Source organism: Sceloporus undulatus, chromosome 5, assembly GCF_019175285.1.
Source record: "Sceloporus undulatus isolate JIND9_A2432 ecotype Alabama chromosome 5, SceUnd_v1.1, whole genome shotgun sequence".
In the NCBI taxonomy this organism is placed as follows: domain Eukaryota; kingdom Metazoa; phylum Chordata; class Lepidosauria; order Squamata; family Phrynosomatidae; genus Sceloporus; species Sceloporus undulatus.
The window spans coordinates 193,191,197-193,207,014 of NC_056526.1; the positions used below are offsets into that span (position 1 = coordinate 193,191,197).

General features: G+C 56.3%; 1 protein-coding gene across 1 annotated transcript; it reads right to left on the reverse strand.

The window, feature by feature from the left end:
• Nucleotides 1-5,317: 5,317 nt before the first annotated feature.
• LOC121930517 (programmed cell death protein 4-like) lies at nucleotides 5,318-15,606 on the reverse strand. Its single transcript, XM_042466955.1, has 12 exons — nucleotides 15,520-15,606; nucleotides 14,941-15,261; nucleotides 13,823-14,120; nucleotides 12,788-12,885; nucleotides 10,897-11,010; nucleotides 9,528-9,749; nucleotides 9,294-9,391; nucleotides 8,965-9,079; nucleotides 7,634-7,741; nucleotides 7,283-7,393; nucleotides 6,990-7,129; nucleotides 5,318-6,179 (listed from the first exon to the last, which is right to left on the reverse strand). The coding sequence occupies exons 1-12, from the start codon at nucleotides 15,568-15,570 to the stop codon at nucleotides 6,128-6,130; spliced, it is 1,728 nt and encodes a 575-aa protein (XP_042322889.1). The 5' UTR covers nucleotides 15,571-15,606; the 3' UTR covers nucleotides 5,318-6,127.
• Nucleotides 15,607-15,818: the final 212 nt, after the last annotated feature.

A 15,818-nucleotide genomic window follows, 5' to 3' on the forward strand; every position in this document is an offset into this window, starting at 1 on the left:
TTTCCCTGGTCTGGCTCCTGTCAGCGATTTTTACGATACCGAGACTGGTTGCGACGACCCGAGGAAGAGGACGGCTGGGAGGAGTAGCCCTGTCGCTGTGAACCCTGTTGGTGGAACTGGCGTTCCTGATAGGGAGGCCTCTGGAACTGACCTTGATGATGTTGCCAAGGACGAAGGCGTTTGCAGAAGGAAGAAGACCCCGGTGTAGACATGCCATGTTTTCGAGCGGCCGCCTTCATCCGAAACTTTTTGTTGAGCCTCTCGTCCGTGTCAGCATGGAACAAGCCGGAGCCGTCAATAGGCATGTCTTCAATGGTAGACCTCACACTCTGATTGAGGTCGGAGCCCCGGAGCCAGGCATGTCTCCTCAGTGCAATAGAAGCTGACATAGCTCTCCCAGTGCATTCGGTGACGTTTCTGTCCGCAGTGATCAGCCAGCTCCCAATAGAATGGGCCTCATCCCTGATTTCGGTCAAGGTCCGTTGCACCTCATCAGGGACGTCCGAAACTATTGGGGAGATACCCTCCATTAAAGTCTGAATGTATGCCTCCATACAAGCTGTATAATTGGTGGCTTTTGATGCCAGCGCTGCCGCCGCATATGCCTTTTTAGCCAGGGCATCTATCTTCCTGGCTTCTTTATCCACCGGGGAGGTTGTCTGACGTTGAGTGGAGGTCTGCTGGGCTCCCTCCACGATCGCAGAGTTCTGGCGAGGATGAGATATGAGCCACGGGGCATTGGGGGCAGAGACCTTGTATAGTGACTCTATCTTGCGAGGAGGCCCCAGGAGTGAAGAAGGAGAGTCCCAGGAACGCTTGAGGATTGTCTCTAGGGATGGGAGAAATGGAACGCATGGAGGCGTTGGGACCCGGCCATGGACCCGCCGTTCCACAGGGTCTGCTGTGTCCGCATCAGGGTAGACCAGTTCAATGTCCAGAGCCCGGGACATTTTGATAACGTGTTCCGCGAAGGAACGCACGTCGTCTGATGGAGAAGCGGCCTCCAGGTAGTGAAGATCCTGTGGCGACTGGCGCGGGGGGTCTTCGACATCTGAAGCTTCCTCGGAACAGACCGACGCGTCCGCCTCGGAATCGGAGGAGTCGACCTGAAGAATGACCTTAGACCTGGGCCTGTCAGCTGGCCGTGGTGCGGGCTGGATCAAGGCCGCTCTGGAAGCGGGTATTGGGTCCGAACGCCCTTCCTCCCGGTGTGGACCTTCTTGAGGGCGATCACGGGGGCGATCACGTGAAGACACTCTGGACATCGCGACCTCCTTCGGCACCTTAACATAGAATTGGTCTGCTTCAGAGTCGTAAAATAGTCCATCATCGACTGGAGCCTGCACTGGAGACAGGGGAGCTGGCGATGGAGACCTCGGGGGACGATCAGCCCGAGCCGGAGAACGGAGTCTTGGAGATGGAGACCTTGAGGGTAAGCCCCTAGAAGGAGACCTCGAGAGTCTGTCACCGGCGTCCTCATCATCCGAAAGGAGGAAGGGAACGGTCGCCGTCGCAGAAGGTCCCAGAATTGAAGAAGGTTGATCATCATCCCTGGGAGATGGTCTCTCAGAAGCCACCAGTGGGGTGTCCCGCCTTGGGACTTCCGTCCGGGGGCGAGGGCGAGCCGAACGCTCCGCCTTTTTTTATACATCCGGCCTCTTAGACGGGGAAGGATGAGGATGATCCTTGGTGTGCTTAGCCTTCTTAGCAACTTTAGCCTCCGACGCTGAATCCGATGTCCTCTTCTTCTTGGAAGACCCGGGCTCCCGCGGTGCCTCGGGAGGGGAAAAAGGGATAGGCGACTCCGTGAGCCTTCCACCCGACCTGGGTGCATCTTCTTTGCGGGAGGCTGACTTTGCCTTCGAGGAGCTCTCCCTAGCTGAATCCGAGCCGTCCTTCGGATTCGATGGGGCCGCCTTATGGGACTTGTGTTCCGAGCCTGCCCGCGAAGCCTTTGCAGGGGTCTCCTGCCCTCGAGATGAGGTCGAGGTGGCGGCCGTACCCACAGACCCAGATTTGTGCGGGTACTTGGTGGGTTTGGAGGTGGCACTGGGCCTTTCGGGGCCACGGGCCACATTAAAATCGGAGATGGGCTCCCCAGAAATAGAAGCTGTCGACGGCGGAGCACTTGCCGGGCCATCACGGGTGGAGAGAGCCTGGGTAGAAACAGGAGCCACAGGGGCCGAAGACGGACGAGGATCCCCTTCCCGCATCTTACCCTGGGTTATCGCCAATGTCAGACGCGATTCCCGGTTCTTCCTAGCCTGGGAAGACATAGATTTGCAGAGAGGACAAGCCTTGACATCATGGTCCTTCCCCAGACAGAAAAGGCAGGAGGTGTGGGGATCCTGCACCGGCACCTTTCCCCCGCAGGCCGCAGACATTGCATTTCTTAAACGGAGGAGACATCGTTGCTGAAGTTCGACAAAGCAAAGACAAAATCCAATAATCAAGTCAACAGTCCAAAAGTCCAGTTAGACGGGGGAAGAAGAAACGCCAAAGTCAAAAAACAGTCCGAGTCAAAAACCAGTGATCCAAAAACGAGCAACACGAGCGAAGTTCCAAACAGCAGCCAAACGCGGCGGAAAAAATGGAACTGGGGAAAAGAGCGGGAACCGGGGCTTTATAGGAGGGGGGCGGGGTTACCGCCAAAAAGTTTCTATATGTTGCAAAGTGTACTTTGCCCAGTGATTCTAGAAGTATCCGAACAGCACTGCGCAGGCGCAGTGAAACCCATTTGTATGAATTTGCAGAGACCATGAAGAAGCAGCAGCCTGTTGTTGGTTGTTGGAGACCAGGGTTCATTTCCTGCAATGGCAAAGCTCCCCTTGGCAACAAATCTTGCCAAGAAAACCCCATGATAGAGTCGCCATAACTCTTCCATAAGTCAGAAATGACTTTAAGGCATGCAGCACACACACCTTTTTAACCTTTGGGGCACTCTTTTTGTGTCGGCTGTATTTCAGAAGAAGGAACTGGCCAAACCACCTCCTGAGTATTCTTTGCCTGAGGAAATCCTGTGGAATGAATGCCCTAAACAGACAGGGACTTAAAGGCACAGGCGCCATGCTGCGCCCTTCTGAAAGCTTGTGAAATCTCTTGCTTATGCCTTTTGCCCAAGTGGGCGATGCAGAGCGGCACAAGGTGGGCTTCTTTCATAATCCCCCCCCCAGCCCCAAGATTTCAGTGCCATGCCTCTGACCCTGGCAAATGTTTCCCTGGGGAGGACACTGAGCAGCACCCAAGAGCCCCATGGAAACCCATGTTGGCAAGGAACAGCTTGGGGCACATGGGGCTGCCTGGCTCTCTCAAGAGGCCTCTTTCTAAGGTTTGCATGCCAGTGGCACCCAGCTCCATCATTGCTTTCCACCACAATCGGAGGCAGAAGCGCTTTGGCTCAAAGCCTGGGCCTGGCAGCAGTCACAGAAGTGGATGATTAACAGAATCCTAAGGTTGGAAGAGACTCCCAGGTCCATCCACTCCAGCCGCCTTCTGCCAGGCAGGAAGGCCCAGCGCATTGCTGGCGGAGGACCATCCACTCGCTTTACAAAAATCCAAGCAAAACCACCACAAGCCAATGTCAAACAGCTCTTAAAGTGAGAAAGGTCTTCCTATAGATGGAATCTCTTTTCCTGTGGCTTGCCTCCATGGCTCCATGTTCTAGTCTCAGGAGCAGAGGAAAACAAGCTTTCTCCATCTTTAATAGGACATCCCTTCAGATGTTGAAACAGGGCTATCTTCTCATCTTCCCTTCTCCAAGCTAAACGTACCCAACTCACTAAGCCATTCCTTATAGGGCTTGGTGGTTTCCATAGAATCACAGACCCCAAGGGCCCACCCAGCCAGCCCCCTTCTTTGGCCACAAAGGGAGACACCATCCAAGGCCCCCCCCCCCGACGGATGGCCATCTAGCCTCTACTTAGCCTCCAAAGGAGGAGACCCCCCCACACACACTCCATTGAAGCAGTGCAAAAAGGGAGCACAGTTTCAACCCAAAATGATGGCATGTGAACACAAGGGTTAAAATGCCTTGGAGAGATTCGTGAACCCAATACATAATAGGAGCAATGATCCCATATGCATCACATCTTCTCAGGACAAAAAGTAAGTCTGAATAGGGCCTTACTGTCAGGAAGTTGTTCCTAGTTTAGGTGAAATCAGGTCAGGTCCCTTGAATGGCAGCCCAAGGGACAGGGATCCTTCTTCGCACTCACGCCTCTCCCGAAGTTGCAGGTTTGCAGCTCAAGTATACTCATGGACTCCATTAAAGCCAAGGAGAAAGGCGATGTGGATTCAGTAAATATACAGTTGTGGCCTGTGCACCAGTTGTGTCTGTTCCTTGAGATGCCATCTGGCCCCATTGGCGTATGCCCATTTCATCACGATTGGATTGCTGCAATGTGCTCTATGTGAGACTGCCTTTGAGGAGTGTTTGGAAACTTCAGCCGGTCCAAAGAGCTGCAGCCAAGTTACTGACCAGCTTCAGGGCGCAGACACAACTCCCTTGCGGCAACAGCTCCATGTTTCTGCGCCTAGTTTGAAAACCTGGTTAAGCCCCACAAAGCGCTACACACCTCAGGTTCAGGCTCTCCAAAGGGCCATGTCCCCCTGCATTGACCCAGAGATTCTCTGGGGAGAGGGCTTCTCCGTGTGGCTCCACCTTCACAGATCCAGCCGATGGGAAGCCCAGAGACGGGCTTTTTGGTGGCTGCTCCCCTGTGCTAGAACTCCCTTTCCAGGGATCCTCCTGGCTCTTTCCTCCAGCAAATGACTTGTTTTGGCAGCGCTTGAGGGACTGAGGACTCAAGGCTCTTTTCCCAAGAACCATGTGCTGTATTGTCCGCATTTACCATTTTTCCTATTTAATGGGTGTGTTTCTAAATTGATTCATATTTTAGTGTAGTATAGGTCTTACTTTTAGATGTTTCTGTTTGAACTTGCAAGCTGCCTTGTGTCCCAGACATAGGCAAAAGACAACATCTAAACCAACAAAATAACAACTAATGAGGATGATGAACTCCTCCAGCAGCTTGAGAGAAACCGGGCCTGCGGTGCAGCGATGCTTTCATGGCCCTGTTGCCTTCCTTCCTCTTATGTCCCCTGCCACCACAGTTGCCCCTTTTCTTTATGCCTTCGTAGGTTTCACAGTGTGTGGTCCCAGTTTCCTTACTGGAGAGGCATTCTAGCTCCAACCGATCTTTTCCCCACCTCTTGGGGGAATACCCAAGAGAGCACCACTTGTATCTCATGCGCATGGAAAGTGCCTGTCGCCGCTGTGTCCCGCGTCCCAGGAAGTGACAAGGAATGGCCAGGCCTGCTGGGTGCATTTTTGTTTTTATTTTCCATCAGTCACCCCTTCCCCACCACCTTTGCCCGCTTGGCCCTGCTCCTTTGCCCACCTGCTCTGCCAGCCTTGCCTTTCCTCCAGCCCAGCCTAGCACCCCTCTCTCCCCGAAACCTGCAAGACTTGTCCCGCATGCCCTGAGACGCTCCCAGCAGCGCAGCCTGAAGAAGTGGCAGTCCATGCCTTGGCCCCCTCCCCACCACCGGGGCCCCAGCAGCCCCCTTCCTTTCCCAGCCTCAGCCCACTCTGTGGCTCTCAGCGGTGCTTGGCACATGCAGGGGGTCCCGGGTGATGGGGATCTGTTCTACCACAACCAGGGTCCCCATTGCCCCCCACAGCACCAAACTGGAGGGGGAACCGCATGAAAACCAGTACTGATTCAAGCAGGCTAAGTACACTTCAGGACTGGGAGCAGCTGGAGGGTGTGTGCGTGTGTGCATGACTGTTTGGAGAGGGGGGCTTTCTTGGGGGCAGCTGTCCCAGGAAAGGCATCTCCGGAGGCCCAAGCCACCTCTGCCCCCTGAAAAGTCTGGCCCATTGCCCTCCCTGCTTTCCTTCCTGAGATGTGTGGGGCAATGGCAGCAAGACAAAGAGGGGGGTAACGGCTGGAGGGGCCTGGCAAGAGAGCAAGCATCCCCTTCCCCCCACATTCAGCCCATAGAGACCCCTCTCCCTCCCGCCAGGTGCACTGCTTTGGGGGTGGTGAAGCAAGGGGCCCTGGCCCATCCTGAGGCTGGCAGGAGTGGGGGGGGCCAGGGAGGCAAGGCTGAAAGTGTGGTCCAGTTACTGCTTAATTTGGCCTCCATCCCCTTCACTGACAAACCGCTTGCGGCCCCTAAAAGAGAGAGAGAGAGAGAGAATGAATGAGGGTCAGCAGAGGGGTACTACAGGGGACAGCTCACCTCCTGGCCCTGATCGCCCTCACCCCACACATCTGCAGGCTGCCTTCTGCTCCAACCTGCAAAGGCCCCACCTCACCTCCACTACCCCTCTCAAGGACACTGGCCACAGAAACAGAGACCAGCAACCTCAGAAGGAACCCCCCCCCCCCCCCCCCCCCCAAGGCCCCCCCCCAAAAAAAAGGGGCCCCCGACCCAAAAAAACCCCCCCCCCCCCCCCCGATCAGGAAAAGGCTCTCCTAAAATGGGGGGTTTACAGAGGAAAACAAATAACATCAGAGCAAAAACGCTTTCTGAGACTGAGGCAGAAGACTAAGGCTGGGATCCTGCTGGTGAAGATCTTACTCAGGTGTAAGCTCCACCAAGCAATAGGCTGGATCTTTTCATTCTGCGCAGACCGACCTCACCCCAGGTAGTGCCACTGCCCATCAATGCACATCTGCACTGCACACTGTGCAGGTGGCACACTGGTGCACCCTGCTCATGTTGTGCTATTGATCCACAATACACTTGCTTATGTGTCTCAGCATTTGGTTCCACATTCAGCTGCACAATTCACAGCCTGCAGTTTGCAGGGTGGCTGCCTAACTCTGAATGTAAAACCATGCACCATCTCCGCATTGAAGGGTCTTGGCCTGCGTCTCCCACCACTCACTTTGAAAAGAGCTGTACCATTAAGACGGGCAATGGGGAGGCTCATCCCTCCTGCCACACACAGTGGCCAGAAGGGCAGAGGCCGGTCTTACCGGGCAGGGCAGGTGTCCCTCAGCTGCTTGGTGATGACCCCTTCCTCGAAGCAGAGGTCCACCAGCCGCTCAAGGATGGTGTGGGCCAGCGGCACGTCCAGACTGATGTCCCCCAGCTCATCATACACCCGCTGGAAGCCCTGTTGGGGGGCCACAGGAGGAGGGGCAGGAGTCAACACAGACCCCCAAGGCAGGGGCTGCCTGAGATTGGGGCTGCCGTACCATGCGGGAGGACTGTGCGCTGATCCCGCCTTCCATGTTCACCCTGACATTTAGGGCCACCGTGCCCTTACCCGATTCATCTGGTCCAGGGTCACCAGCCCCGTCTCCCACAGCACCTTCAGCAGCTTCACCATCATGGCGACCGCCGTGTCCCCAGAAGACTCCAGCACCATCACCACAGCCTGGCACAATACAGGGAGAAATGGCCCTGAGCGCCACGTGGAGAGGAGGGGTCCAGTTCCTGCCGGCCATCTGGGTGTCAGCCACAAAGCCTCACTGGGCCATTGTGGCTGGCAGCCATCACGGCTCCTCGCCCCTGGGGCCAGTCACCCAATGCCCAAGATCGGGCCACATCCCTTCCTCACACTCACACTCCTGCACAGAGGGAGGGGGATGTGGGTCTGTTGGTACCCCTCCTCTACCTCATAGACGAGCTCATGGTGGAAGTGTGGCACCTCCAAGTGGCGTAAGCAGAGTTCTGCCTCAGATACGTCTCCTGACAGCAGGTACTCCCGGAGCAAGAGGTTCATCTGTGAAGGGAAGGAGGAAAGAAGAGGGTGGCTGGAGGCCCCAACAGCTCCAGAGCGCCTGCCTGTCTAACTATCTGTTCACTCGGGGGCAGCCAGTGCCCAAATAGACTCTCCCTGCCCTTGACCTTTAGAGGTGCCAAGGCAGATGTGGGCAAGGCCATCCCAATAGCACTCCCTCCCTCCCTGACCAGTGGCAGGAGTGCGGCCCAATGAGCTGGTTCTACAAAGATTTTCTCTCAGTGTGCCAGGGATTGGGACGTGCCATGTCTGTGCCATATTATCACTGTGTTCATCCTGTTTCCATGTAGATGGGCAGCTGATGGCTTGCAGATTGCCACTGATCCAAAGACCATATTCCCAGCAGACCCAATTTACAGCAGACCGACCCAAACCTTCCTGAGCCTGTCAAGCTGCACTGAAGACAGCCCAGTCCCTCTGACTCGCTAGGCTCTTGCTCTCTGCTGATTTTGGTGAAGGGCATCCCCTGAGAGCAGTTCCACATCCGCCATTCCTCCAGCCCAGGCACACGGAAGGAGAGGCCCGGCTTCAGAAAAGGTACATTGTCACGGAAGTTCTGCCCTGGCCAGAAACAGCGGGCTCCAGCTAAAGAGGAACCAGCACTTTGTGGCCAGAGTGGCACATGCCTTAGTTACATCCTGTTTGGACTACTGTGACTCACTCTACTTGGGGCTGCCTCTGAAGAGTGTTTGGAAACTTCATCTGGTCTGAAGAGCTGCAGCCAGACTATTAACTGGGGCAGGTTAGAGATCCCACAAAACCCCATTTTGGCTGCCAGTTTGTTTCCAGGCACAATTCAAAGTGGCTCAAGTCCAGGTTATTTAGTGTGAACCGGTCTGGGCTCTGAGATCCTCAGGAAGGGTCTCACCACCATTGCAAGCATGACTGGCTGGAAACACGAGAGACAGGGTCTTCTTTCCTGTCAATCCCCACCCAAATCTGTCCCCAAAGGTCCCCTGTGACCCTTGCCAAAGACAGACAACCTCCACTGGCCCTGAGCTCTGCTGATAGATGCCAGAGGCATGCTGAGTGCATAGACTGGAACTCAAGTGCTCAGCCCCTCCCCTACATTTTTAGGTAATGTTACTTGCTTTTATATGGTTTTATATTAGAGATTTAACGGGACAGCTTATCTAGGGGTTTTTATTGGCAGCCTTAGGTCCCTTGTTGGAAGACAGGTGAGATACAAATAGTCATAGACTCACTTCTTTAATGAGATGCTTGACAGGCCTCTGGCCTCCTCCTACGCCCCACACATTGTCCAAATGGTTGACATCTCGTTTGATGCGCAAGAGGACAGCAGCACGATCCAGAGCAGCCCTATTGGGAGGAAAACAGCAGTCAGGAGCAACAGCAGCGGTCCAGAAGGCAGGGCAGATGGGACTCAGCACCCTCCTGACCCTCCTTCAGCTCCTTCTCACTCCCAGACTCCTCTTGCCCAGGGAGAGCCAGCCCGCCTGCCCCACAGCTCTGAGCAGACCCACAGGCCAGAGCAGGTGCATGGGCAAACAGCTTGAGCAAGCGCGGCTCTCACCGAGCGTGCTCACAGTCGACGCGCCCTTTGTAGCGCTCCAGGAAGTCAAGTGGCAGCGCATGGTCAGCCACAGCCCGGGCGATGAACTGGCCCAGCATCTGCACAGACAGACAGGTGGACAGACGGCGGGTATCAGGGGCCAAAGCGCACAGCAGCCCTTCAAAGCCCCCTCCCCACCAACCCCCTCCCGGCCTGGCTTCTTTTTCTGGAAGGTGACAGAGGGGCCTGGCCCACCTGCGGGGCCTCCGGAGTATCAAGGATGAGGTCTGGTAGGTCATGCAGCATGCTGTCAAAGGCGGTGGCGATGTCCTCGGGGCCCAGCACCTTCCCCACAAGGTCCGAGAGGAGGCGGGAGGTCAGCTCCCGGTGGCTGGCCTTCCCCTCCAGAGAGAGAGAGACTGCCAGGGAGGAGACTGCCGCCTTCTGCCCACCCAAGTTCAGTTCCCGAAGCAGCTCCTGCAAAAGGGGAGAAGGCACCTCTGGGTGGGAGGGCTCAGGCAGAGGCCCTGCTAGGACATAATTTGGACTCCTAGAAGAGTTGGAAGAGACCCACCAGGTCCTCCCATCCCACCCCATTCGGACTCCATCAAAGTCCTCCTTGTGACAGATGGCCACTACAGAATTATCACATGATGATTCCACTTTAACTGCTTCGCTTCTATTGTACTGAATCCTGGGATTTGTCATTTAGGCAGTCAACAGGCAAGCAATATTTAGAGTTTCCAGCCAAAGAGCTCTTCTAGTGCACCCCCCCCACACACACACACAAAAAACTACCAACCCCAATGTTCCCTAGGATGGAAGCACTGCAGTCAAGAAGGAATCCTAGCACCTTAGTTGTGTGTTGTGAATGGCCCCAGATGCCTCTGCGTAAGGCCCCTCCTGGCACCAGCCTAGTTTGTTGCTGGCTGGCCTTCTCCTATACAACTTGGGGCTGCATCTTCCCTGAGGAACTCTGGAGTGCTTCAGCCCCAGGGGCAATTGTGACATATTTTTGACACTCCGGGGGTCTGTTTCAAGCCCAGGAGAGTCCTTGCTTTCCAGACAAGAAGTACACCTGGAGTCAACCTCTGCTTCATTTCCTGTCTAAAGAGATGGCCTCTCCAGGGGCCAGGACAAGGGGAGCTTGTCAAACCCCAAGTGCCAAAACCAACCTGCTCAGCCCTTTGGACCCTCCCAAGAAGGTGGCTGGTATCCAAGCCCAGGCCAGTGGAGTGAACAGGCAAGCAAAGGGGCATCCAAATCCCTGGCGCTGCTTCTCCACTGAGCTCAGCCTTCCCAGCCCCTTTTTACTGCTTCCCCAGTCCTCCCCCCGGAGCCCTGCTTTGGTTTCCGGCAAAACCATTCATTCATATATTTGACTGACGTCTGACCTTTCTGCTTATGCAGGACCCAAGGAGGACAGACTGACTGGACCAGCAAACCACACAGAGACCTTGGGCTAGTTACATTCGCTACCGAAGAATGGAAAGTCCACTTTCCTCTCCGCTGGGCTTGTGAGCTGCCACACTCAGGCGGTCAACGTTGGCTGCAAAGCCCGCTTCCCACCAGAGAGGTTCTCCCCCCACATACAACCTTTTTGCACCCCTCTCCACATACTCACCACAACCTCCAGGGTGTCTCCATGTTCAAAGTACTCCAGCACCATCGGCTGCACCGTTTTCTCCAGCTCCCCTGCCTCCAACTCAGGGACCACCGTGGCGTAGACAGTGTCTCCCTAGGAAAGGCCAGGGGAAGGGCACAGGGTGGTCAAGCATGCCTTGCCCAGCCCAAGTCTAAGGGCACACAGCAGCACCACAAAGTGCCCAGGGGTCATGGGCTGCAAATGGCCCAAGGCAAACACAGCATGGGTCCTTGGGAGGCAGAGCGCCTCTTCCAATCTGAGGGGGCTTCAGAATTCAAAAGGACCTTGACTGACTTAAAACTGGGCTGAAGTTAAAAAATTGAAACAGAGACATATGCCAAATTCTACATTCAAGTCATAGAAATCAAATGCTCAGGTATAGGATGGGGGATACTTGGCTCAGCAGTACTGCATGTGAAAAGGGCCTCAGGGCTATTGATGATCATGCGGTAACTTAAAAAATAGGCCATGTGATGCTGCAGCAAAAAAGATGAATGCTGTTTTAGCCTGCATGAATCGAAACATAATTCTGAAGTCAAGAGAATCGATAGCTCTGCACTGGTTAGGCCTTATCTGGACTCCTGAATTCAGTTTTGGGTGCCCCATGTTAAGACGGATATAGACAAGTTAGAGCAGATTCAGAGAAAGGCAACAAGGATGATAAGTTTTATGAGGAGAGGTTGAATGAGCTGGGTTTGTTTATCCCGGTTAAGGAAGGGCTGAAGGGTAACACGGCCCACTTTACATCTCTCAAAGGCTCTTCCAAGAGGAGGGGAGCAGCTCTGTTCTCTGCTGCCTCGGAGGTTAGGACCAGATCTAAGAGGTTGAAGTTACAGGTGGGTAGATTTTAATTCAACGTTAGAAGGAAGGTCTTAGCAGTGACACTAGTTTGCCAATGGAGCAAGTGGCCTAGACAAGCGGTGGGCCTCTTCTCTAGGCCCCTCCTAAAAGTGGATGGACAGTTGCACCTGCTGGGGATGCTCTAAATAGAGACTCTGCCATGAGTCGGGGGTGAGACCCTTCCAACTTCTAGCCATAGAAGACACTGAGTCATAGAATCACAGAGTCGGAAAAGGATTACTGGGTCCTTCAGGAGATGGACACTAGCCCCACCAAGTGCAAGGCCTGCCCAAGCCCCAGGCTGTGTTTCAAATGGTGGACATTGAGCATGTGCTGAATGCTCTCCCTCAGCAATCTAAGGCCAGCAGATGCAGATGGAGTCCCAAAATAATGCCAAGGGAGTGTCAGCACCAGCTACCTTCCCAGCCCCCTCCATTGCTTCCTTTATATTTATTGCCACACGCTTCTGCCTGTGACTCCTAAAACTCAGAGGTCTTGATGCTGAAAGTGGAAACAGTTTCTTCCAACTCTGTGATTCTCAGTGTCTTGGCCATGGGCAGCTGATTCTATGGGTCAGCTGCTGTTTGGCTTGCTGCTCCCCTCCCCATTCAGCCCTATGGCCACCATATAGGGCAATTATAGAATCCTATAGTTGGAAGAGACCCCCAGGATCATCAAATCCAAATCCAAGCCCTCCCTGTGGCAGATGGCCATCCAGCCTCTGCTTCAAAACAGCCTCCAAAGCAGAGGACTCCACCAGCCTCCCACGCAGCCACGATTCTGTCAGGTGTAGGGAGACCCCAAAGCCTTTCCATGGCTGTGCCAGCAATCTCCGAGGAAAGTCTGTCCTGCCCAGAGTCGGAACTGAGCAGAGAATGGCTTTGCTGCCTCTACTGTCCAAGTGTTACTTGATCCCACAGAAGGGTCTCCTGGCCTCTGGTCAAGGAAGCATGGCTGCCGTAATGGGACAGAGGCAGAGTAGGGAACAGAAGGACAGAGAGACCTGGTTCCCAGGGGCCCCAAGGCGTACCTGTGCCACCTCGTCATAGTTGGGATCTCGGGCATCGGGCTCCTGGTAGCTGTAGACCACGCCAGGCGCTCCCCACACGCCTTTACCCCCGGCCCCACCTGGAGCGAAGAAGAGAAAGAGGGAAGAGATGGGGAGGGGGCACAGAACAAACAATGAGAGGCAATGAGAGGAAATGGCCATCTCTAATAGATGAAAGGTGGCTGCCAAGTGGGAAAAAGAGTGGCCTGAGTCCCATTTGTACTACAATACTATGATCCCACCCCAACATCCACGACTGCCTTCTAGGAACGCCTGGGGTTTGTAGCTTGGGAGGCACCAGGACTTCTCACAACAATGCATGGCGGCTAAAGTGGAATAAGAGTGCTGTGACTCTGTAGTGCAGATGGACCCCTTGTTTTTTGCTGCTGAAATCAGATGACAGGGAAAGAAGTTCAGGGCTTCATCTTAGGAAGAACTTCCCAATGGCAAGAGCCTTTGCACAGCGGAATGGACTCCCTGAAGGAGTGTGGCAGATGTTTTGAAAGAGGGGCTGGAGGCCCAGCAATCAGGAATGGTTTAGCTGAGGACTGCCTGCCCCGGCAGCGGGTCAGACTAAGTGACTCCTGGGGGTCCCTTCTGCTTCTGCTATTCAATACTGGGCAGACCATGTTGGCAGTGGAAGACACTCCCTTGGAAGGTGTTGCACTCTCTATCTTTGGTGGCCTTAAAGAGAGACTGGGCCACAGACGCTGGCAGAAGGGCAGCAGAGCAGATGTCCTCCGAGTCCTTTCTAATCCTAAAATTTAAACACTGAGAACAGCTTCTTCAGTGTAGAAACTGCTTGGCAGTGGGATGGATGGGCCCTCCTTCTTTGTGGGTCTTTAAATAACGATTGCTGGATGGCAGTGATACTTCAGCGGCATCCTCCTCCCTGGAGCGGGGCTGGACTGTATGGCCCTTGGGGTCAGCCCCACCTCCTGGGACCCTCTCCAGGCCGAAAGGGGTGGGAATGTGGGGGTTGGGTGTCCTGATGGCCAGCTGGATGACCAGCGGTACCTTTCTTGGGCAGCCCGCGGCCCTTGCCCATGCGGGACTTGCGGTCGTGGCCCTTGCCCTTGGGGCTGCTGGGGTCGGGGCCTGGCTCCCCAGCCTCCGAGAGGGACTCCCGGTTGGCATCGCGCGAGGAGGTCCTGCGCAGGCGCCGCTTGGCCTTGGCCTTCAGCCGGGCCTCTTCGTGGAGGGCCTTCTCCTGCGGGGTCCACGACCGGGGCCCTTCGCCCGCCTCCTCCACCAGCTCATCCTCCTCCGCCAGAAGCACCCCTTCGTCCACGCCAAGGAGCCCCTGGTCTGCCACCTGTGCAAAAGAGGGGAGGAAGAGAGCTCAGCGCAGGCAGGGGCCTGAGAGAGAACCAGCGTGGCCCCTGGCCCTATGTTTGTGGAAGGGGCACAGTTGCCCACCCCTGCCTCCCTGCCTGGCCAGGCTCCAGGCCTCCCTCTCCTGGCTGAAGAAAGCAGGTGAGGACTGATGGGAGCTGCAGTTCAGCCCCCGTCTTTCTCCCAGAGTGGGATCACCTAGCCCCCGCCTCCTTCCTGGGATCAGGCCAGACCAGAAGAGTGATGGGAGCTGCAGTTCAGCTTTACCCAGAGAGGAAGCTGTAAGCACAGGCAGAGATCAGAGAGAGAGGGGGGGCCCTGGCGCTGCAGGAGGCCCTCTGCATGCGCCCAGGAGCACTGCTGCCTATTTATGTGCTTCAAGGACTTATAGCCTGCCTTCCTCCCACAATGGAGTCAGCTAGGCCCCTACTTCCTTCCTCGGAGCAGGCCTCCTTCTCCTGGCTGCAAAGAGCGGGTGAGGAGTGATGGGAGCTGCAGTTCAGCTCCAGCCAGAGAGGAAGAGAGGGCCGAGGGAGAGCGGCCAGGGCTGCCCAGAGGCACTGCTGCTCGCCCGCCCCTCCCTCCCTGGTATTGGGGGTCCCAGGTGAGGATGATGGGAGCTGCAGTCCGTCAGTCCGAGGGAGTGCGGGGCGCCCCCTTCCGGCCGGCGGCGGAGGGAGGGAGGACGAGGGGAGTCCTGCTGCTGCCGCTGCTGCCGCTGCGGGGCCGCTCCCTCCCTCCCTCCTCGGCCTGCCCTCCGGCGCTGCTCCGGGGCTCCTCCTCCTCCTCCTCCCACTTGCCGCGGGGAACGGGGCGCGGTGGCCCCGCAGCGTCTCTCCCGCCGCCGACATCGCAGCCCCTCGATCGGGTCCTCCACCGCACCGGACACGGACCGACGGACGGAAGGAAGCCGGGAAGCGAAGCGGAGCGGACGGGAGGGAGGGAGGGAAGGCGCCTCGGGTCCGGTCGCGTGGCGAGGGCCCTCTCCGCTCGGCCGCGCCTCCTTCTGCTGATCCTGCTGCTGCTGCTGTTGGCGGAAGTGACCTCACGACGGAGGGGGCGGGGCCAGGGCGTCCGGAGTGCCTTTCCGGTCTGCTTCGCTGAGTCTCTCGCAGCGCCACCTTCCGCCCAAGAAAGGGAATGCCAGGGCCAGTGCCAAAGTTTCAAAGGGCACCGAACCCTCCCCAAAGTGAAGGGCCCCCTCCAAGAAGCCCTGCTCCCCGCCGCCTGGGCTCAACACCCCCAGCAGCATCTCCCTCCCGAAGCCTCGCCTCGAAAGGAAGGGCTTCCAGGCCCTTTCTCTGGACACTTTGGACCCTTGGCGCCAGACCTGGGCTCAGGACGCCCCCCCCCCCCGAGGCCTGGCCAAAGCGGCCTACCTCGGTCCCTCTTCCCCATCCCTCCCTGCAGCTGCATGGCCTTCTCTCCATCAGTGGGTTGTAAGAAGCAGGACTGCTATGCCAAAGGCCCTCCTTCTGCCGCAAGAAGCCAATGCCCCCCCCCCGAATGTGTGAGTGGCAGAAGAAGCCGCCTGCCTTCCCCAGAAGGCCAGGGGCGCAAAGGCTGTGGCTACTCAAGCGCGGGCATCCCCTGCGCAAGGCCCCTGCGGAGAGCCACGCAAGGCCTTCTCGCCCTTTGGGCCTCCTCCAGGTTGCAAGCGGCAATAAGGCTCCTCAGG